At 40.7% G+C, this 22,343-nt stretch overlaps 1 protein-coding gene across 15 annotated transcripts in view; it reads left to right on the plus strand.

Moving 5' to 3' along the window:
• MICAL2 (microtubule associated monooxygenase, calponin and LIM domain containing 2) overlaps positions 1 to 22,343 on the plus strand; it is a 163,971-nt gene that overhangs the window by 105,426 nt on the left and 36,202 nt on the right. For 11 of the 15 annotated variants that reach the window (XM_040559324.1, XM_040559323.1, XM_040559325.1 and 8 more), the window contains 3 exons: positions 5,678 to 5,864; positions 6,940 to 7,028; positions 7,266 to 7,365. In XM_040559324.1, coding sequence (XP_040415258.1) covers positions 5,678 to 5,864; positions 6,940 to 7,028; positions 7,266 to 7,365 — 376 coding nt within the window. Of the gene's footprint in view, positions 1 to 5,677; positions 5,865 to 6,939; positions 7,029 to 7,265; positions 11,969 to 22,343 lie in introns of those variants that run through there. The other 4 variants (XM_040559335.1, XM_040559333.1, XM_040559334.1 and 1 more) reach the window with 2 other exon arrangements.

Consider the following 22,343-nt stretch of genomic DNA (forward strand, 5'->3'; position numbering starts at 1 on the left):
TAAAGCGGCGGGAAGGGTGCACAGGATCAGTCAGCCCTGATGCTGGGCAAGGCTTCTGCAGGTAAGGAGCGGGTACCTGTGCTTCGTGCCTGTGCTAGGTATGATAAAGGGTCACCATGAAAAGGGAGATTGGGTTCAGGCTTGGGGGTTCGGATAAGGGACCCTTGAATGGTAAGGAGCAGGGTGCTGGAGGACAACTTTCAGAGCAAGTTATGCCAATGTGCATTCGCACTAAACAAGTAAAAGTTGATCGTGTCCTGAGGACAGGGGAGGGACTCAGTAGTCCTTTGGGCCTATGTCCATGACTGTGGTTTTGTGTTAGTGATGTGCTGGTGATGATGTTTATGGATGTGCCCAGCTGTTGTTCATCTTCTTTGTTTGCTATGAAACTAATTCAGTCCTGTGATACCCCATTACTTTAGTTTTACCTCTCTTTGGCAATTTAACTTCAGCTCTGTGTCTCTGAGTTACACAGGCCACATTTTGGCTTACCTTTTGTTAATTCTAAAGCAAAATATTTTGAAGAAGCAGATTTATTACTGTTATTTTTCCTGTAAGAGTATGAAATCTTCAAGGAATGCCTGCTGCTGTCTTGATTTCATAACAGGCAATCTGTATGTACTCTTCCATGATAAAGTTGATGTCCCTGCATTTTGTATGTTAAGAATGCACAGTTTTCAGAGCGTGAAAGTTGTCTTGTGCTTTTTAAAACAATAGCTAAATGTGCAGTATTATATATACATAGATGTGTGTGTATATATAAAATTACGTATATAAAAGATAATATTTCAGGTGCACAGCTTGCACTTTCAAATAGTGTGCGTGCTAGTTTAATAATGTGTTTGGACCTCTCTGATGTGACTATATATTAGTAATTGTCTGTGTTCATGTTACCTTGAGGATGGGTTTGTAGGACTCTGAATTTGTATTTGATATCTGTTCTGAGAGATATCACTAGGTAAGTGTAGACTTCAGTATGGAAAGGGACCTCAGGACTGGTAAACCAACAGGAAGAGTTCCCATGTGTTGCTGCCTGTCTTATTTTTCCCAGCAGAAGAACAGAAGATAATAGAAGTTTGATTTTGATAAGACTTCATAAGATATGACCTGTAAATACCAGCACCTTCCTGTCATTTAAATAGTAGTGTCATCTCAATTTCAAGTGGGTACTGAGATGATTGTTGCCAGACAAGACAATCCTTTTTATCTGTTGAATTTTTATTGGCATAGTATTAGGTATGGTGTCTGAGGAGACTTACTTTTTAAGACTTAATATTAATCTTATTACAGAGACACGTTGTTAAGCCTCAATCCTGAAAGGAGCATTTGAAAGTGAATTCTATGGATGCATGCTGTTTCTTCCAGTTTCTTTTAAAGACATGCACCATAACATACGCAGTCATTTGAACCTACTAAGAATTAAGTTCTGTATGGCAGTATATGCTTAGTCCCTTCTAAGTTTAATGAGCTGTCATATTTCATATAGAATTATGAGTTAACAGGGAAAGTTGAAGAAAGCTAAGCTGTGTAAGAGTTGACAAGTTCTCCAAAGGAATGTGCCTCTGGTGTGTAGATGTGAGGTCAGACTCTCTTCTGCAATTGGAGTTCTTACACTTGGGTGATTGAAGGGGAGAGGATGTCATCATAAGCTGGATGAGGTTGAGAGAAGATGCGGGGTGGCTTGGTGGTGGTGCTTTTGTCATATAAGGGCTGATGATGAGCCTTGCAAGGCAGCACTGCTCTTGTGCTCCCTGACCTTGTGCTTCTCTGTGGGTTTCTGCTCATGGCAGGTGCTCACAGGGCTGCCCCTATAGATTCTTGCCTTGCCCTGCCCTGCTATTTTTATTTCCTGATTGAATGCTATTTAAAAGGTGCAGTGCTGCAACTGTTGCAAATTGATTTCCTCTCGTCTACCCACTTCTCTGATTCATTAAGGAAAACCAGTAGCAATCTTCTCCCAGTAATGTGTCCTTATTAACCAGTTTCTCTAAAGTGAGATGTAATCAGTCCTCAAGTCCATTTGCTTCCTGCCCTTCCTTCTGGTCAGCACCAACAATCTTCATGTTGGTGGTTGTTGATTAAGAGATGAGCAGACAGCAATCTTTCGGTTGCTAGATTGAACTAAAAACCCATTTGTTTTTACATGGAATGTGAACTCACAGTCATTACATGAACATTTCCTTTTAATAACGTTTTTAGAAGTATGTATAAACATGCAATTTTCTTGTTTTGACTGCCTTAATGTCGACACAGATTGCTCCAATGGGTGGAGAACAGAAATCAGCCAACCTGACGAATTGTAAGGTGTAGTTCAGGCTCCAGGATACTTTTCCTGAAATTCAAGTACTTGCACTTTAAGTGTAGCGCTAGTGTTTAACTGATGAATGCTGCAGCATTTCACTATTTCAAGGTAATCTTTCTGCTTCAACAGACTTTGAATGGTTTCTTTTTCCTAGGAGCTTGTGGTAATAAGTTGTATGTGGCCTAAAAGTTGTTCAGAGGTGCATATTTTAGAGAGGAAATTTTTGTCTTCTATGATCTCAAATAATAAAAAAGAACTTAGTTTTCCTACAGTAGCAAGTAATGTCACTTCTAGTATCTGTTTTTAAATTAAAATACCACTTAAGACAGAGTTAGGGTATATACTGAACAGTTTACTTTTCTGCCACTTTCCTACAAGTTGTGCAGGTATTAAATAATATTTTAATAGGTTTTTTATATTAAGCAAAACCAAACAGTACAGAAATTTGTCCTTTAAATGGCTTTTGTTGTCTTCACATACATCCTTTATGTCTGCCTGGATATTAAGACAAATCTAATTATGATACACCACTCAAAAGATAAGGGGAACTGTAAGGGGCTGGACATGTTCCCAAGTCCCTGCACTTAAATTTTTTATTAGCACGAATATTTTTATTAACCATAATTTTTGAAAAAACACCCACAGTGTTGTTTTTAAGCTTAATAAAAAGTGTCATGAATACAGTTGCATTTACATTTCTTTACATTTTATATTTTTCTCCTTTCTTCAGAGTGACTTTATGATATTTTAAAAACCTTCCATTAGCAAGACTGTGGTGGCAGAAGAAAACTCATTTCACTGAGAAGCATGAGACTTAAAGTTTGGCTCAGTGGGAGGCAAGTGGAGTGTAAGATGTGAGATCGTGGGTCCTCTAGGAAGGAAAATGTCCTGGCTTTAGAAGCAGAGTATCAGATCCCTGGCCATACCAGGATGGCTCTTGCTGCCTTTGGGTTTCCAGAGGGATTGTGGGATATTGATTAAAAAACTAAAGTCAAAATCACTACAGGAAACTTGAATTAGGGTAGCAAATCTTAATGTAAATCTATGAAATCTTCACAGTCTCTTCTTCATGAACAGAGAACTAGAGTACCCACCTGCCACACACACCCATGTACATAGCTTTCTCCTTTTCCAGCCCCCAGGCATATTTGTGGCTAGAAAACCTGGCCCATACAGTCAGTGATCTGTCTGAGAAGTATTTGGAGCCACAGCATAAGGAACTGCTATCATCCTGCAGACCCGTTTGTTAAATTTGGTTAGAAACAGCCTAACTTAATAGTGGCTGCAATGGTATCATGAAACAGGTTAAAAGAGATGTCTTCCCTGCATGAGCCCAGTTTCTGAAGTTTTCCTCGGCGCTAAGAGGAGAAAGATTCTTCTCTGAGCATCAGCAAACTGTTTCTGCGAGGGACTAGAAATTTGTAGAATGTTTCCTGAAATATCAGTTTGAAGTCTGTCATTATGAAGTTGAGTCCACCTCACTTTCTGAATTATAACACCAAAGGTCTAAAAATTCAAAGTGGTGGTGGTGGTTTCATTTGTTTTTTAATTTAACACAATAGTCCATCCCTGATAGCCAGGCAGTAGCTCCCAGCTCAGCTGCTGTGTACCTTTTGCAGACACAGCAGGAAGCCTTGTGCTGTGGGAGCAGCATTGGCTCCTAGTAGCTATTTCTCCATCATCTGCAAGGGGAAGTGCATGGGCTGCCTGGAAGTCTCCTGTGGCCACCAGCTGGACCGTGCTGATCATGCATGAACATGCTTGTGCTCTGCTGGACTTGCCTCTGGTCTTTCTCGGAGCCTGTCTATTGTTGCTTGCATTCATTTGCATGTTTTCAACTTATTCTCCTCTTCTTCTCATTAAATTCTTGAATAACCAAGCTCTTCCTTCAATTCTTCATCTTCTTCCTTTTTCTGGTTAGATGACTGTAGGAAAGGTTTCATGTGCAATTGGAGCCATGGCAGAAGTTCTTGTCAATCTGTATGTGAATGATCACAGACCTAAGCCACAAATTCCCCCCCTTGAACTGGTAAGGCTAAACCCACAAAGAAACAACGACTTGACTTAAAAGCAGTGTTTTCCAGAGTGTTATCCTGACTTAAGACCCTGGTTGTGGAGCCCGTCAAGCATTATATCTTAGTCTAACACTTATTAAGAAATCAAATGCATATTGACAAAACATGCTGATGTGCGGATATGCTGGAATTGTTGCTCACAATATATTCTATTTATATTTTTATTACTTGTCTGTATGAAATAAATCTTCAGGAGACGTTTATTAAATGTAATTACTGGTACAATTAGTAATAGAAGGTAGCTATTAATCAAGGTGGCTTCTAAAAGAAAGGTTTGTACAGTGCATGTTTATGCAATTATTTTTAACATACAAATGGTGAATCACTATGCTTCATTTTGAAGAAAGCTATTTTTATATTCTGACACTATCCTGTGTTGAATTCAGAAGCAGTCTCTGGACAGAGCCTCAGGTTCTTGCCCCATTCCCTATTCTCCATCTCCTGCATCCACTGCTCAGAGATGTCAGGTATTGGGAAGCTAAGTAAGGTGGTGTGTTGCAGTGATGATAATTACGTATTAGCCAGCACTAAACTCTTGATTGCTTCCACTTTACTGTAACTATTTGACCTGTTCTGTTAACATCATATTTTGAAAAATGCATTTCTATGCTTTTTCACTTGCATGGTTGTTGATTTGGAAAGTTTTGTGTAGTTCATGCTCCAGAATGATCCAGCACACCAAAATGAGATTACTAAAGGTAGTTTTGGTTTAGGATTCTCAGCTTTTAAGCATAAGAGTGTGACTCATGACAGTGATAATTGTGACTTACACTTAACATTAAAAAATTGTTCTGAGGCCTTCTTTTGCTGGCAGATTGAAGGTGAGTTGTGTGGACTGCATGCTGGTGTCTGTATGTGAGTGGGCTCTGCCAAGCTTGCACCTCCACTGTCCCAAGCATGGCACCCCTCACAAGGTGAGGAGAAGAAGGGGAGGTGGTGGCAGCTGTGGTAGAGCCAGGATGCTCATCTGTACTGACCTATACCCAAGCAGAATACATAATGCAAAATAACTTCTTCATACCTGTCTCTAATAAGAAAGGGGAAGCTCAATGGTGTCTAGTCTATTTAATTCATTTTTCTGTGTCTTTTGCATGTATTATTATCCACAAAAGATAAGGTTTGTAGCAATAAAAAAAAAAAAAAGAAAATCAAGTTAACTGACCAAATTCAACAAAAACTTTGAAAATATTTCATGTTGTTGATACGGGTCATATTTTAAAATCCAATGTATTTATAGTATGCTGAAAGTCCACGGTCATGCAATGGCTTCATATGCATTTCTATTTTTATCTTTTAACAGGGATCTCTGCGAAAAGAATTCCCTCAGTCTATTGGGGGGAGTGACATTTGTTATTTCTGCAAAAAACGGGTATATGTTATGGAGCGGCTGAGTGCAGAAGGCCACTTCTTTCACAGGGAATGCTTTAAGTGTGAAATATGTTCTACAACACTCCGTTTAGGGATTTATGCCTTTGATGTTGAAGAAGGTAATACAGGAACTATTTAAGAATATTTTAAAATGTCTGAGTATTGACGCTTTTAATGGAACTGGAGGCAAAAGGCCTGGCCAAGTAGTTCAGTCAGGAGGAGGTCTGCCAAGTATGTTGTGTCCATGCTGATCTTTGAGGCCTTGTACTTGCAGTTCTAGTCTTTCAAAAGAAGTCGGCTGGGACAGACCTGAGCTTTAAATGAAGAAATCAGCAGTGGAAACTAAGTCAAGGAACAAAAATACAGTTTGTCCAATTACAGGTCAAAATCAGGGGGTAGGGGTGGAAAGGTGTTTTTTCTCTGACTGCCAACAATACAGGGCTATCCTCATCTCTCACTTAATACTGGCCATTAAATAAAGTGACTTGATAAGGACAAGTCAGAGCAGTAGCAAACTTAGATGGGTGAATATTCTTTCTTTCAAGATGTTCTGGCTCAGGAGGTGAAAGCGGTGGTAGTGGCCAAGCAGCAGTGCCATTTATTCCAGTCAGCTGTAGGACAGGAGGTTCAGATCTTGGGCTTGTGGCCTAGGGCTTGTGGACGGGGGATTATTTGGTTTTGTTTGGTTGCTTTTTTTATTTATTTAGAGGGAAATTATTACTGTACTTAAATTCCCTTGCTATTTCTAAATGATTTGAGTATATCTGAGTATCAGCCTGATCTCCTTCCACAGAAGGATTAACATCTCAAGGCCAAAGATGGTTCTTTTGCTGTCCAGAGAGTCTTCAGCAAAGACTGACTTGAACTGGTTATTTGACTTTGCTGCTTAATGTCTTTCATTGGTTTATGGCTTGGTATTCATAGAACTTTGCTCTTGTGCTATATATTAATCCTAAACCTGTTTGGTAGATGAATAAAAGGCCTTACCTTATTTAACAAATGTGCAAATCTGCGTACTGTAAAAGAAACCCATTCAAAGCTGTAGGCAATGTGCAGAGCCAGTGGCCAGTTTTCTATTCCTTTTGCTGGCCAACTATTAAACATCTTGATTTCATCTTTAATAGACAAAATAGTGGGTTTTCAGTGTGTGGTTTTAAATGTAAAAAGTCACATTGTTTACTTTTTTTCTTTTAGGTAAATTTTACTGTAAACCTCATTTTGCACACTGCAAAATGAGTAATAAACACAGAAAGAGAAGAGTGACATTACAGGTCCAGGGAAAGGTATGTATGGGTTATGTTACTAATGCAAGAAATACTGAGGCAGCTTTATCTGGAGCAGGGTACAATATGTGTATAGTCTGGTTTTCCAATGAAACGAGGTCTTCCTCTGTAAAATAAAGTTGAACTTGAGAATAATTGGAAATGAAAATATGTATAAAAACTTGAAGACAATAACAGAAACTGAATTTTCCACTTTTTTAGAAGTATATTTAATATATTTTTAATGCTTTCTATAAGGAGGCAACAGAAGCACGGAAGAAAGAAGAACCCAAATCTACAGAGACCACCACAGAAAGCACTTTAACTACTGCTAGCAGTCCAGAGGACAGGTCCCCAGGTATCCTGACTTCCTTCTTTAGGGGCACTCTAAGTTGGCCCCTTCGGGTGACAAGGGATCTGCTTGACATTCCCAGACGCCTGTCTAACTGGATGCATGGTTTTCTGCACGCTACCAATCTTCATTTCAGGGACAATGCATATAACTATACCTACTTGTATGAACTCTTGAGCCTTGGTGTGCCATTCCTCTGTGCTCTTCTAGAGGTACTTACTCATATGTACCGGGAAGCAGAGCTATCACTTGAAAATGTGCTTGAATGGGCAAAAAAATTCTATAGGGTTTAAATTTTTCTGTGTGTTGTGCTCAGTTGTGCCTTTCAGATTTTCAAAATTAACAGCCTCACTATTTTCCTGAGGTTTTTCGTTTTTTTTTTTAATTGTCTTGCAATTTAATGTGCGACTAAAACAAACAATAGATTCCTTCTGATACAAGCTAGGTGCAATCAAAGTTTTCAATATAAAATGTACTGTGTGTTAGAGCGTGAAGGGCAGTGTCCAGACACATTTCCAGAACACAGAGACGGATGAAGGATATTTTGTAGATTTTCTTTTCCTGTTTTGTCCTGTTTGTGATAAGACCATTGCGGGCAGGTACATTTTTAAAACCTTTCTCGTCCACTTCTCCCTGCCTCCCCCCCTTTCTTTTTTTTGTTGGACTAAGAAAGAATGTTTGTTCTTTCAGATATTTGGGGAATATTTATGGAAAAAAATGACTGGGTTTTGAAACCTGAATATGGCACATCCCTTTTTTCCTTGTTTTCATCTTTGCTCTGGGTTATGAGGTTTATAACTTGCATGGATGTTTCAAAAAAAAAAGAAAAGAAAACCATGTACTTAATTCATATTGCTCCTAGTCATGCCTTTTACATTTCTCACATGCGATAGATACCCTTTGTTGATAGTGGGTATAATCTGTAATACTAATTTATTTAACATTTTGAAATAAATCTGAAGAGCAAGTCTCAGTTGAGTGAAAGCTTGATTGAAACTGCATGCCAAAGGAACTGGTAGTATAACTAGACATGACTTACACCTCAATTCAAGGCTTTCTCATTAGGTAGCTGATTCGAGGAATATCAAGTTGTGGAATACTCATATGTTACTGAAATCATGGTTATCGTGCCTCCAGACAGGCACTGGTCCTATTGTATTTGGAATTCTTTAAGAATACAACTTTTGAACAAACTACAAAAACCTACAAAGTTATTTTAAGGATATTACTTCTTAATCAAGTATTTAATTCATTTCAATGTGTAAAGCTGATGGCAAAAAGATTAAAGTCTGTTATCTGGAGCAGTTGTTAAGTAAGTTTTTCAGGTATCTCTTATCAAGGTCTACCTTCATCAAAAGATATCAGGGGCAGGTTAAGTACATTTATTTAACAGCAAGGAGACACTGAGAACATCCCAAATTCTGATTGCTTTCTCAGCCTGGTTAGCCAGTGAGGTAAGCAGGCTCCATGCCTCAAAAATACTTGAATGTTTACAGAATCATCTATGTTGGAAGAGACCTCCAAGATCACCTAGTCCAATCTCTGGCCTAACACTAACAAGTCCTTTTAAGTTCAGATGTTAACCAGGAAATAGATAAATACGTAAATATGACAATATGAATAGCCTAAAAATGAAAAGCATCTGTAGTATGTACTTTTAGCCAAAGTAATATGGCTTAAATAATAGGAAATAATTTTACATTGAGTTTGTACCAAAGTTTGAGGATGATCTTTTAGTAGTCTTAAATAACTGTGCTACTTACGAGCTGGCAGGATGCTTTTTTTTTCTTTTCTTTTTTTTTTGGTTGGTTGTTTTAACACAATGTGGGAAAAGACAGTTTAAAGCTGTTTTCCATAGGTATTAAAATGAAATGTGTTCTGTTTAAAATAAATGACAACTGGATTTTTCCTCTAGATACTTAATTTTTTCAACTACAAGGATAAAGCTTTTCACATTTTATAGTCCTTATATTGTCTGGGGAAAAATTGTGAAGTATGTGTACAGAACTTGAAAAAAAAGCTTGAAAGAATTGTTTAGTTATAAGGTAGCATTTGTTTGAAATCAGTTGCCATTAATGCTCAAACGTGTAATAAAACTTTGCTAGACTGGACACAGTGAACATTATAGTAACATGGTAAGCATCTATATATATTTAAGGAAATTTATTTGTATCTCTTTTATAGCATTTTAAAATTTCTACTTTGGAACACTATACTTTTTAATTATTTGCTAAAGACAGTAGTTGTTTCACTCTAAAAAAGAAAAAAAAAATTGCAGTGTGATTTACTGTGTTACTCCTGCAACACAACAAACTGCTAACTGATAAAGTTAGACTCACCATCAATTTTAATTTCAGTTTGTCAATAGCACAGTCTCATAGAACATTTTTTCCTGAAGTTTTCTCCTGCTGTTCACTACAGGAAATTTTCTGCTTTTCAGCAGAATGAGCATAATAGTAAACTTAAAGAAAGTGGTGACACAGAAAAAAAAAAAACAAAAAAAACTTGAAAATCTGTGTTATCCTAGGAATTTGAAGCAAGTGAATCTTACTAGTAGAAAGCTTTTTCTTTTTTCTTTTTTAAAGATGGCAATGGTTATATATAGATTTATATAACGGGGAGAAAAAAATCCCTAAATTCCCACAGCAGAATTCAGAAAAAGATATGCAAAATGAAACCATTTTCTTGAAGGATCTTAATTATACTACATATTCCACTGGAATTTTGCAGGTGATTTTTGAATATAACAATCTAATTGTTAGATGTGTCTGTAATCTCTTTATCTTAATATTCTGTTAGAAAGATTCATAGCTATTTGTCCTTATTCATGATTTAATGAAAAAAGCAATTTCATTTTGGCTAATTCTTCTTTGTGATCTTTCTGATGCTTTTCTATATAACCAAGCTAAGTTCTGTGTTTTTTTCTGCTCTCTGTCAATCTCCCTCATTACTTTTAGTCCAATTCATCATTCCGGTGTTGTACCCGCTCACTGGCTGAAGCCTTTCTGCTCTCAGGTGATTTTTCTGCTTGCCAGTTCCCAAATTGTGCAACTAACACTGTTGTTTGACAGCATTTCATTGTGTTGGGTTTTGTTGTATTATTTTAAGACCATGTTAGAGCAAACTGTGTGTGTCTGGTATATTAATGGATGTGAGCTTGGCATGATCATTTAACCTGTTGCTGAGTTCATAGTTCTAAAAAACATAATGTCTGTTCTCTCTGTAGAGAATGTTTTTCCTCTCTGTGTCTGTGCACGTACTTTCTTGTGTCTTTCAGGCGACTTAGGCAAGTAAATTCATTCTCGAAAGAACCAGTTAAAGCCTTATTTCTTTCAAGGAAAGATTTAAAATAAGGTCAGGAGAAGAGCTAGCTGATTCTCCTGGTTAGCATGAACACCTTCTTCCATTGTGCTCAAACACTCAATGAGCAAATTTCCATTGAGCTCAAATATTCAGTGAGCGAGCAATGTTTAAGTAGGGTGGCTCTAAGCACTCCTTTGCTTTCATAAAGGAAAATTATGATATAAAAGGGTTCTGTTGAACAAAGCAGCCAGAGCAACACAAGTTCCATTCCTCCATCCCAAATAACATACTGGGCAGGGCTAACAGAAATAGATGTATGCTATTTTTAGTCCTCAATGTCAAAATGCCAAGTTTACATAACCAAAGTGTTTTGGTTTGAGCTGCTTTGTTGATTAATATAATCTCTAATGAGGCCCCATTTGCCCTTTGATTAATGTATTTGTCTTGCTGCATGAGAGGCTGCCAATGCTCTCCATGATAAATTTGTGCAGTTATTTTGTATGTGTTTTTGCATATAAGATCCAGTATGTGTAACTACATGGTAATCTAAAAGGAGAAATGCATCCAAAGAAGAACCAAGGGCTTAGTCTGAAAAGCAAGAGCTCTGTGGTTTTGTTTGATATGGTCATGACCCATGGCAGCCTTTCCTGATGAGGATGCCCTTCAAAGGGAAGGGTGATTGGGAACTGTCATAAGCAGCAACTTGCAGGAAGGGTGAGACGTCCTGTGCCACTTGTCCTATTTCACACACGTCAGTCAGGAATGCAGAAGAGCTGCAGGGTCAAGAGCCCCACGCTCCTTATCTTGCTGACCTGTATGCTTGCACAACTAAAGCATCTCTGTGTGGGTAACCTAAAATGTCTTGATGACTTTGAAAGTCTCCTTGCTGTGCCCACGCAGAAGCATCTCTATTCTAAGCATCACTTCCTGGAAAAATGGTTAGGACATGGCTTCCTACAGATTTCATATGTTTTATGCTGTGGTGTTTTATTGCTAAGCTCAGCGTGCTTTGAGTTGAAGGTCGTAATGTAGAGGTCTGCCATTTCAAACCACTTTCCATTGCTGTGTTTTTTTACTGTCTGTTGCAGAGTCTTCCTAGCTCTTCCTGGCCAGTGAGGATTCTGTCCTTCTCCTCCTAAATCTTCTGTCTTGACTTCACTTTACAATCTTAATGGAATATTTTTATTAAAGTTTTTAATGCTGTATTTAAATTTTCACATGGAAATTCTGTATTTTGCACACAGTGAAAATTGTTTTAGCTTTATTTATGGTATTTGCTGTAAACAAAAATAAATGTAGTTCTTTATAAGTCTCCTTGTTTCATCTCTTCCTTTTAAAAATGTTTCCTGGTGACTTCATGCTTGTTTTACGAATTCCTCTTCTGGTGGATGCTGTTGTGGTACCTTTGCATTGGTCTGACCCAAAGGCCAGGGGGTCTCACTGTGATTTTATAATCTCGTGTGTGTTCCTTCACACTGGGTTCCTTGACTATGGTATTCTGCACTAGTTATTCCGCTTGAGACCAGGAGGTGCCTGGTACTGGGGTTTATCCTTCTTGGGAATGATAAGTCGGTGTTGCTGAGCGTGGAGGCTGCTTGTATTGCATACATGAACAACACTAGTCCTCTTCTCTTTGACTTCTATTACTTCTCCTTATGTTACTTTTCCCTTAAGTTTTGATTTTACATAGCATGACTTTTATGGCATTTGTTAATAAGTTAAATTCATTTGGAATCTTGTATCACATACAGGAAAAGCAATTAATAACTGGAGGTAAAAACTCCATTTTTGTTACTGACTCTGGAGTGCTGCTTGCAAGTTCCCTTTATCTTCTGGAGCCCTGGAAGCTGCAGCTAATGGTGACTTATTATTTGATAACAGTGGCCTTGCTTTATTTATTTAATTTACTTAGTTTTCTTTCCTTTGTTCTGTCATGATTTTTATTTTTTTAATTTTATTGTTTTTAAAGCTGGTGTTCTACTTTTTAAACAGCAGGTTCTCCAAACCAGCTTTTCTAAGCTTTTGCTCCCTATCATCTTCTTTCGTTTGCTCACCCTGCAGTTCTTAAGTTAGCATTTCTGCCTTTGTATTTCAAGGAAGAAATAAATGACAGAAAGAATAGTCCCAATTATTTAATGGAAAGATTGTGTTGTGTTTTTTTTTAAGTCAATTTAAACTGAGCCTCACTAGATTTGTTTGAATAATAAGAATGAATTTTTTTGAAAGTGTTGGTAGAGACAACATTGCAAAAGAACAACAAATGTTATTCCCAATGAACTATTCTGTCCTGCCAAAGAAAAAGCCACCATGCATAGTAGAAAGTTTTCTGTCCCAGTGGGAGATTATTTGCATAATGAAAACACAGTGCAGGTTGAATGTCATTTAAGGCAGTACTTGGCACTTCCTTCATTGCAATGGGCAAAGCAATTCAGATAAAAGTAAATATACTATTCATACAAATTACAGTCTCACGGCAGGTTCTTTTTTTCCATCTTGATAATCTTGGGCAGAGGCAGTGGCATGGAAACATCAGAAGAGGTTTTTGTCTGCAAAAGTTGATGACTTGTTTGGCATTGAAGTTTTGAGAGGCATCAGATGTTCAAGCTGTGCTCATAAACTGTTTCACTTATTCCTGCTAAAATAACAGAACAATAACTTGAAATCGGGGTAACATTAGAGTCTAGATCTGTTGTAACTGTGGTTTTTTTGTGGTGGTGGTGAAGGCCAGAAAAGTCAAATCACTAACAAATCCCATCTATAGAGGAATATGCTTAGTCGTAAACAGTCCATGCCCTGAAGCACTAGCAGACAGGACAGGACACAGTGTATGGAAAAGGAATAAAGCTCACAAAATGAGCAGGGTGAGGGAATCAAGCTCCTGTTAGTTCCTTCATTCTCAGTCAGAATCATTACACAATAAAACTAAGTATTCTTTGGTTTGCTCCTAGTAATGCTGCTAGAGGAAGGGGCTGGTAGATTAAATTGTGAGCAAATTTAACAAACCTAGTTCAAGATTTGTGTATTCCTGGGGAGTCCCCTGCTCCTCCAGCCATTCATCCCTGTGAATGGGAGGGTTGGTTCCTCCTACTACCCCTCTGCTGAGCTCTCCGAAAGCTCTGGTGCTTCCAGTTTCCAGCAAGCACATGCTGTTGTAGACACACCCCCAACGCAGTAATGCTGTGCCCTGGTGTGTAGCTGAAAGTGGCAGCCGTGCCTAGCAGAAGGGCAAACAGGCTGCTCCTCTGATCTCGAGCTGCCACTGAACTGGGTCCTTTCCAAAAACCATGGGTCTGGAGCAGGTGATACTGATGCCTCTTGACATAGTCAATGCTTTCTAAGATTTGACAGCTACTTGTTATAGACACTGTTGTAGTGCTAAAACTGCAGAGATGACGTTTGCTGTATCTGGCAGCTTCAGGAATTGTGCACTCTTTCCTCTTTATACTGGTTCAAATCAGTTCTGAACTTTTCTGTTGCCACTAGGGCCATTTGATTTGGAAATAAATGCACAGGTGTGCTTTTTTCTTTTTTTAAAAAGCCAGACTAATCATTCATAGAGTATCACAGCATTACCTAGATATCAGTTAATGAAAAGCAAACATGCCAGAGTTATGTAAAGGATATTATGTAAAATATCCTTTATTATAATTATGCTAATACTTTGTAATGAAAAAGATCTTGCTGTTTTAAACATACTTTATTTGAGAAAAAGTACAGACAAAACTTCTTAAAATGGCTTGGACTCAAATGTCAGTCTTTCATTAACTCTACCAAGAAGAAAAATTTCTGTTCCTCTTAGTTTCTTCTAGACTGCTGCAGTAATAAAAGGCCAGTGAAAGCTGCTTCTCTATGTATTCCAACCTCAAGGAAGGGCTACGGTCTGTGTTTTCCCACAACATTATGGCAATTAGTTACTATAATTGGCTTTAATTCACTTCTTGCTCACTCATTCCTCGCATTTCAATCAAAACAATGAGTTCTGAAATGCCCTGAATTCTGCATCAATATTTATGATTTTTGAAGTATGACATGTTTGCAGATGATTTGAATTTTTTTTTTTCCTGGAAGATCATGTCACTGAAGATCAGAAGACATTATGTATTAAGGCTTGATCCAAGTATACATATTAGTCATATAAATATTTCCGCAAGCCTCTTTCCTTTTCTTCATGATCTGTGTTAACATAAAAAGAACAGGAGCTTTGATCTCATCTCATTAGGTGGTGGGCTCCAAACTCATTTGAAATGGCTGGAATTTCCAATATGTTCTTCTGAAATGTGAAATTACAAAGAAATTTGTATGCTACTGTGTTCTTGCATTTGTTCTTTCAGCATTTGTTCTGCAGGAATTAATTCATATTTTATCTTAAGGTTTTTGGTGCTTGGAATCTTTGTGTAAAGAAAAATATTATTTTAGCAGGCATTAAATTGCTGATCACTCCAGAGACTTACACCATTGAGGCTGCGGTCTGAATTTGCAATTATTATATGCATTAATATACCAGACTAACACAGATTGCTCTGATAAAATATACAATTGCTCTAAAATTTATAGAAAATCTTATCACAGTAGTGTTGTTGTGTGGTTTTTTTTTTTGAGAAGCAGATTTCCATAAATATAAAAATTCAGTATATCTAAGAGGTTTTCAGTTAGTCGCTTTTTCCTTTATCTCTGTATTAATTTTTGCATAGTTTGTATTAGTGTTAACATGCACCGTCCTGGATGCATTCAAACATTGTGTTCTTTGGGCTTTGTCTTGCTTTGTACTTCAAGCTCCCTGGTTATATTTTGTTCCTGAATTCAGAAGTGTCTGTTCATCAAGTAATGGATGCTTTGAAAAAGTGCTTTGCTGCTGAAGAACGTGCGTAGGTTCTGGCCTGGGTCCACAGGGGAAGAGAAGATGCGCTGCTGGTGTGGGGACAGGAGGAGAGGGTGGTGGAAAAGCCCATCCCCAGGCCCTGGGGAAGAAGGGGCAGCACAAAAGCATTTGCAGGTAGCAGTGGTTGGAAGCCAGGCAGGTAATCTGGTCCCGTTTCCACTGAGGGCAGTGTACCCCTCCACAGAAACAGGAGAGCAGGCTGGCTTTGTTTTTTGCCTTTTGTTAGACGCCATAACATGGAATTGAATTCTATAGACAAATGAAACAAGCACAAGTAAAAAGGAATAGGTGGGAAGAACTGAAACCTGTGAAATGTCAAACATATCTCTTACTGAAGTCCTTTTTCAAGGACAGCAGTCTAACTGGTGGTTTCTCGGGTGTGATGAAAAATCGAAGTTTGATAAATACAGGACATGAGTCTGGGAATCCTGTTAGAAGCCCTGTAGCCCTCTAGGGTGGATCTGAAATACCTCAATGGGATGTGTCTGGTTTTGAGCTCTAATGCAGGCAATGCTCTCATTCAGCCTTGCATGTTTTGAAGCGGAGGCAACAAGGCTCAGCTCAGGTTATAATAGGCTTGAGCTGGGGTTTTGCTCCATTGTGGGCTGGTAGCCAGCGTATTACAGCAAGACGAAGGCCTAAGCAAGCTGAAGGTGTCATAGTTCATTGTGTTCCCATCTCACAGTCCCACATGGGCTGGGCTTCCCTGGTGACTACTTTTTTCTCTGTATCTCATCCCTGTGCTCGCTTGGTTCATTTCAACTGTGCTTCCACAGTACTGAAGACACCTTCCTTTTGCCCCTGCAGCTTGCTTAAAGCACTGATGTACTCTAAGCAGGACCCATAAATGATTTTGGGGGGTATATTATACAGTAAGAAGCTAGAGAGGCAGTAATGTGTGTTGGGTGTGCTACAAATCAATTTGCAGTCTGCTGACTGAATTTCTTAATGTCAGTTTTTGTTGCCAACTGGTATTTGCTTTCACCATCGGAGCTGCCTATGTTTATGAGTAACTCCACTTCAAAATTATTTATTCATGTCATTGCCTTAGTCAGCAGTTCCATACAAGGCCAGGCAGAGTCCTCTCATCCTGTGAATGAATTATAGGTTGACACAGTTTAATGGCAGGCTAAAAGCCTCAGGATTGCCAGCAAGCTAGGCTGAGGTCCTATGGGGGGGGGGGGGGGGGCGCGCTGTGCAAGCTGAGATTTGGTGTTTTTTGCAGGAGGGGAGCGCAAGTGCAGGTTACTTCTTCAATGAAGGGTTTTATCTGTTAGCTTTATGCTTCAGTGAGAGAAAGGTCTATTCCCTGAGCACTACTGCCCTGGCTTTGGGAGGGCTGGCAGCCAGGTGGCGAGGTGACACAGCCGAGCTTGCCCAAACCTTGTCCCTGTCACAGGAGTGCAGCAGTAGCTCGTGCTTTTCAGCACAATAACAGCAGCAGCACCTGGGATTTTGGTGCCTTTCATCTGAAGGTTTGAAAGCCCTTTGCCACTACTGAATTGCTGTGACAGCTCTGGGTAAGTACTGCTCCTGTTCCACAGGCTTCAGTGAGTCACAAACGCGTGATGTGTCAGAGGTGCCAATACATCATATCCCAAATACAGGTTGTGACACCTGATTCCAGTAGGTTTCCTCCTTCCTCTCCCCAAACAAGGCTCTCACGCAGATTCACAACATGGGCAGGGCTCTAAGATATCACTGCTCTGGATGTGAGCAGTCAGGGCAATCACAAGGTGTTTTCTGGACAAGGCTCCCTGTAGGAGCTTGTTTGCTGGCCGCCAGCATACTGGGAGTTTTGTGCCCCTAGAGGAGAGGTTGATACCATTTAAAAGTTTTTCGGTCTCTGTTTCTGTATTTTGTTTTTTATCTGCCTTCAGGGAATGTTTCCCAAGTTTGTATTAGTTGACATATTTATACTTTGGTTAGCTCAGCAAGGCTTACTCCCCCTTTCTGCTTGTGCATGACTCTCATTTGGTCTGACTTGTCTTAGCTGAGAAATACCACCATATCTTGCTTAAAAATGAATTTCCCTCTCACAATTTAAGACCAGTTGAAGATGAGGAGGGCGGATAAACATGAACGCTTTCAGTTGCTTATGGCACAAAAGCATTGACTCAATTTGCTGGCTGCTGCAGCTGGCTTGGTTTGGATTTTTTTCAGGTGGGTTCAGTGGGGCATCTGACCATTTTTGTCCAACACAGGCGGAGGCACATGCAAAGCAGCAGCTCTGAAGCAAAGTCGATAAAACTTAGCAGCCAGCTGGTGGCTGAGGAGGCTGGCCCTGTGCTGTCTGTGGGGAGGAGGTTGTTATTTGGGCTTTGTGCCACTGTGAGCGGCACGCGTATGTGCCCTCTGTCCCTAGGGAGAGGGAATGGCCTGTCCAGCCCAGCTACCCACAGCGGGTGCTTGGCTCTGCCCAAATTTGGCTGGATCCTGAGCCCCTGTCATCTCCTTGTCAGGTCGCAGTAATGTGTTCTGCCTGCTGCTAGTTTGACAGGTGGCTCAGGAGCAACAGCCCATGCAGAGAGCCAGGCTGCCTTGTCAGATGGGACATGCTACTGTGAATAACTGCTGCTGCTGCCTGTCTGTTGGCCCCAGCTTTATTGGTGGGGACACTCAGATGTTGGAGTGATTAACACCTTAATAAATGATAATAAATGATAGTCCCTCTGGAAGGGGCCTCTCCTCTGCCCCGTGTGTGGTGGCACATAGTTCCCAATAGGTTTCTGCAGGGGCTCTGTATGTGTGCCTGTCACAGGACTGACATGTTTCCCTCAGGTAAGCAAAACTGACTGCAGATGCACCATTAGCTGGCATAAAATGGCAACAATTGTCTGTGCCTCTCCGCAGAGCTGAGCTGACGCAACATGGTTGAGACACCAGTACATAACTCAGTACCCCCACCACACGGAAATCGCTGCTGTGTTGGCACAGCCTTTGTGACTGGGAAGAGAAACACAGTGACTCGTTCACCTGTTTTACAGTAGCAGAGGGGAGATTGCCTGAGTGGACCACTCTCAGTTTTTTTGTTGTCACAGAATAGCAGTAAGCAGCTCTGAACTTTGAGTTTTCAAAAACCCTCCAGGCCACTGGGGACGCTGTTACAAAAAGCAACTGAAAAAGGCAAAAATGTTTCTTAGGATGTGGTGCTGGCATCATCACTGGATGTTGTTCTGTAAGCACCTGAATATTTTAGGCCTGTAGTGGGGAGAATCGCAGTCACAGTGATCTTGTGGTGACGCTGCACACCAGTGATCTTGTGATGCATGCAGGGAGGTCGCTCCTGTGGCATGGCGGGATGGCTCTCCTCAGTGCTGCTGCATATGGGGACCTCCAAAAGCTTCATTATGTTCCTGATTAGAGGAACATAATTATTGCTGAGAAATAAGCAAGCTGTAGTTTGTTCCTCAGATTTGATAACCAGCTAGAAACAGGCCATTACCAAAGAACCAGCCCTACTGACTGCTCAGCCACAGTCGCTATGGTCTGACAGGTGAATTCTTGCAAATCCACCACCCTGGAGCCAGTAGCTGGCTGAACTAGCTCTGAAGGTCAGTCATACTGTCAAAACGTTATCACTAATTTACCCTCATTTAGTAAATGGTTGTGGTGTTTGGATTACTGGTGCTGCGAGAAAATAAGTATTTGTACTCCTTGATCCTTTGACTCCTGTGGAGCTAAAGTCAAGCCTCTATCCACGTTTTGTAAACCTTCCAATGTTGCAGAGATGTCTTCGTCCTTCACCGGCTGTACTTCAGACCCATTTGAGACTGATGGGGCTGTTTGAAATGCAAGAGTGAGCTGGTCCTTTGGTTGACTGGAAAAACATGGAATTGAGAAAACCTGGCATGACACTTAATGGAGAGTGGAAGTGGTTTTTTTGTTTGTTTTCTGGAAAGAGATCTGAATCTGTCCATAGGGTCTGCATGGACTGTTTGGCCAAGCCTGTTTTAAACACCCCTGACCTTCCAGTGAGCACTGATCTGGCTGTGAGCCCTCAGAGCAAGCTGTGGGGACATGGCTCACTTACCATGCAATTTAGCTAAATCCTTTCACTGTAAGGAAAACACTTGTTTCTCTCCCAGTGTGGGGATAATGAGGGAGGTTTTGAAGTACAGACAAAGGAGAAATTGTTGATCCAATTTTTTCATCCTGTTGGAGTGGGAGGGTCAGATGAATGTAGAATTGTTCTGTTTCGGTTGCTGACTGTATTACTATTGTTTAAATAAGTGAAGGCAGCTAGTCTCCATCATTTGTATTTAAAACAACAACAGCGCTACAGCCATGTTATTTACTCTCAATGCAAGTCAGTCAGGATCTCTGATCAGAAAAGCTTTGACTGAGGAGAGACACTTGCACTGAGGACACCAACGGTAGAGCTTGTGTGTGGAGATGCTGCTGCTCCCAGGACACAAAGCTGCTAAAATTGGCCAATTCTGTGTGGGGATTATTATCTGAATGGAGCTCTTACTGCTGAAGTTAATATGCCAGTGTTTTGAGTGTTGTTCTGCATTATAAAATGCATTGCAAAATCTTTTCCATATAGACAGGCTTTAGATCAATGCATTGTTTTTTCTAGTTGTAACTCAGCATAAAGGACTACTTCCCAAAGCCTCCAGTTGCCTTCTGTGCTGGCAACCATGGAAAAGCAGGGAAAGGAGGATTGTTGTCGTGAACAGGGACAGCAGTGGATAGAGAAGTTAAAATAGATGTTTTACTGTTTTGAGTTGGACTTGGGCTTCTGTATCTTTTGGAAAATTCCTCTAAAATAACTTTTTTTGTTTTGTTTAGAAAAGTTGAAAACTGAGAAACTGAATCCACATCACCTGAGCATAGCGTCAGGTTTTTCCTGAAGTGGGAAAAAATTCCTTTTGTTCTGCTGGGCTTCATTTTGGTACTGAAGTGAATAAACCCATTCCAGTCTTTGTCCGGGTGGGCAACACATTTCCCAGTAGATTGCCATCCACAGCACATAGAGTAGTTGATTGCCTCAGTAAATGGTGAGAACAGCCTCATCTTCTGTGTTTGCTGTGGGCTGGTGGCAAACTGCAGCCATCAGCCTGAGTGCTTCAGCCAAGGCTGGCTCCACTCTCGACTTGAGGCATATGGTTTCATCTTGCTGTTTAAAAAAAAAAAAAAAAAGGGAAAGTGTGAGTGGGCCGGTTTCATGATACCACAGAGCTGCTCTCATTGCTGTGGCAAGCAAAGTCCTTCTAAGCCCTTGCTTTGGGCCAGGTCCCTGCTGTACCACTGGCTGTCAAGCCACCAAGGTGTCCCAGGCCTCCGAAACTGCACAGCTGAGTACCATTGCCCTTGTTAATGACAAGGGTGGTGGTGTCACAAAACAAAGTGCCAGGACAGCGCTGTCTGGATGCCAGTAGCATAAGGAATGGAAAACTTAAATTCTCTCAATGCCAGCAGCCCTTCAGGCAGCAAGTTACTGTTGTGCAAGGGCATCAAACAGTCCAAGCACCCAGCCGTGCATGCTGCAGAGCACCTGCTGCTGCTCGCTGAGCAGAGGCAGGAGCACTGTCCCGCTTGCTTGCCTGTCTGTGCCCCTTCACAGAAAAACACTGAAGGGCATGTGAGGGGCTGGAGATTAGCACATTAGCTCCTTGGCTTGCTTGCACTGGCTAATTTAAGGAATTTGACCACCTAAAGTACTCTAACATGAATCAGTAGGACAATTCCACTTGTAACTGGCTAGTCATGGTGCGCCCTGTCTGTCCCTGCATGTGATACATTTGCTTTGGTGTCTGCTAGCACAAGATTAACATCTTCCACGTGCATAGCTTGCCTGTAACCCCCTGGATAAATTAATTAAACATTTTGACAAAGGATTAGTAAGGACTACAGCTTAAACTGTGACTGTGGAGAATGCATGGTCACTGCTAGAGGTCTTTGCCACACTGAAACAGAAGATAGTAGGAAGGATGTTGGGAAATCTAAAGTAAGTGTGATGGAAGTGAAGTCAGATCTGATGTGAATGCTATTTTGAGAGTCTGTTCCCTGACGACTTGTCTCTCTGATAACATCTAGTGCAGCCAATGGTGGTCAGTGGCACGGCACCAGTTGACATTGGCAGGAGAGTGGGGGCTGTGCCCTTTTCTGTCCTGGAGACCGGATGCCCCTTTAGCTTTTGCATTGCGTGTGTTTATCTTATAAAGTTCAATTCTTCTGACTCAGTTTTTTAGCTGCTAGTAGAAAGTCTCCCGTCCTGGGGAGGAAACCTGACCTGAGCAGGAGCACTGGCAGCTCACAGGGTCCCACAGCCTCACCAGTTGTCCCAGGCACAGGGCTTAGTCTGCCCCCATGCCCCTTTCCATTTGGGAACAGCAGTAAGGCCATTTTAATCTCTTCTAGTGAAGAAGTGGGATAGCGTGGCATGTACAGGCATGGGTCTCTGAGAGGACTTAAGCACTAGCAAATTCAGGTATCCAGGGGCTTACGTGGGAATTTTCATTTTGGAATTGGGAGCTGAATATCCACCTCAGTCCTTCTGCAAGAGCTTGAGTTTCCCCAGAGCACGAGGGGGGCTGCTGCGTGCCCAGAAGTGCTGAACAATTCAGCTGATCTCCCGAGTGAGCACAGCTAACCTCCCATGAGGCTCCACAAGGAGGGCTGCTGCTGCTAACCTTGCATCTGCTCAGGAGCACAAGTGTGTGCCTCACCTTTGTGTAAATACTCAGCCTTTGCGCTGACTTGGGAGAAATTTGTTCACACAGACCTTCCACTTCCTGCCCCCCCCGCCCCAAAAAAAAAAAAAGTGCTTTAAAGAAGTTCCAGATTTATTTTTAAA

This window comes from Cygnus olor, chromosome 5 (assembly GCF_009769625.2).
Source record: "Cygnus olor isolate bCygOlo1 chromosome 5, bCygOlo1.pri.v2, whole genome shotgun sequence".
Taxonomy (NCBI): Eukaryota; Metazoa; Chordata; class Aves; order Anseriformes; family Anatidae; genus Cygnus; species Cygnus olor.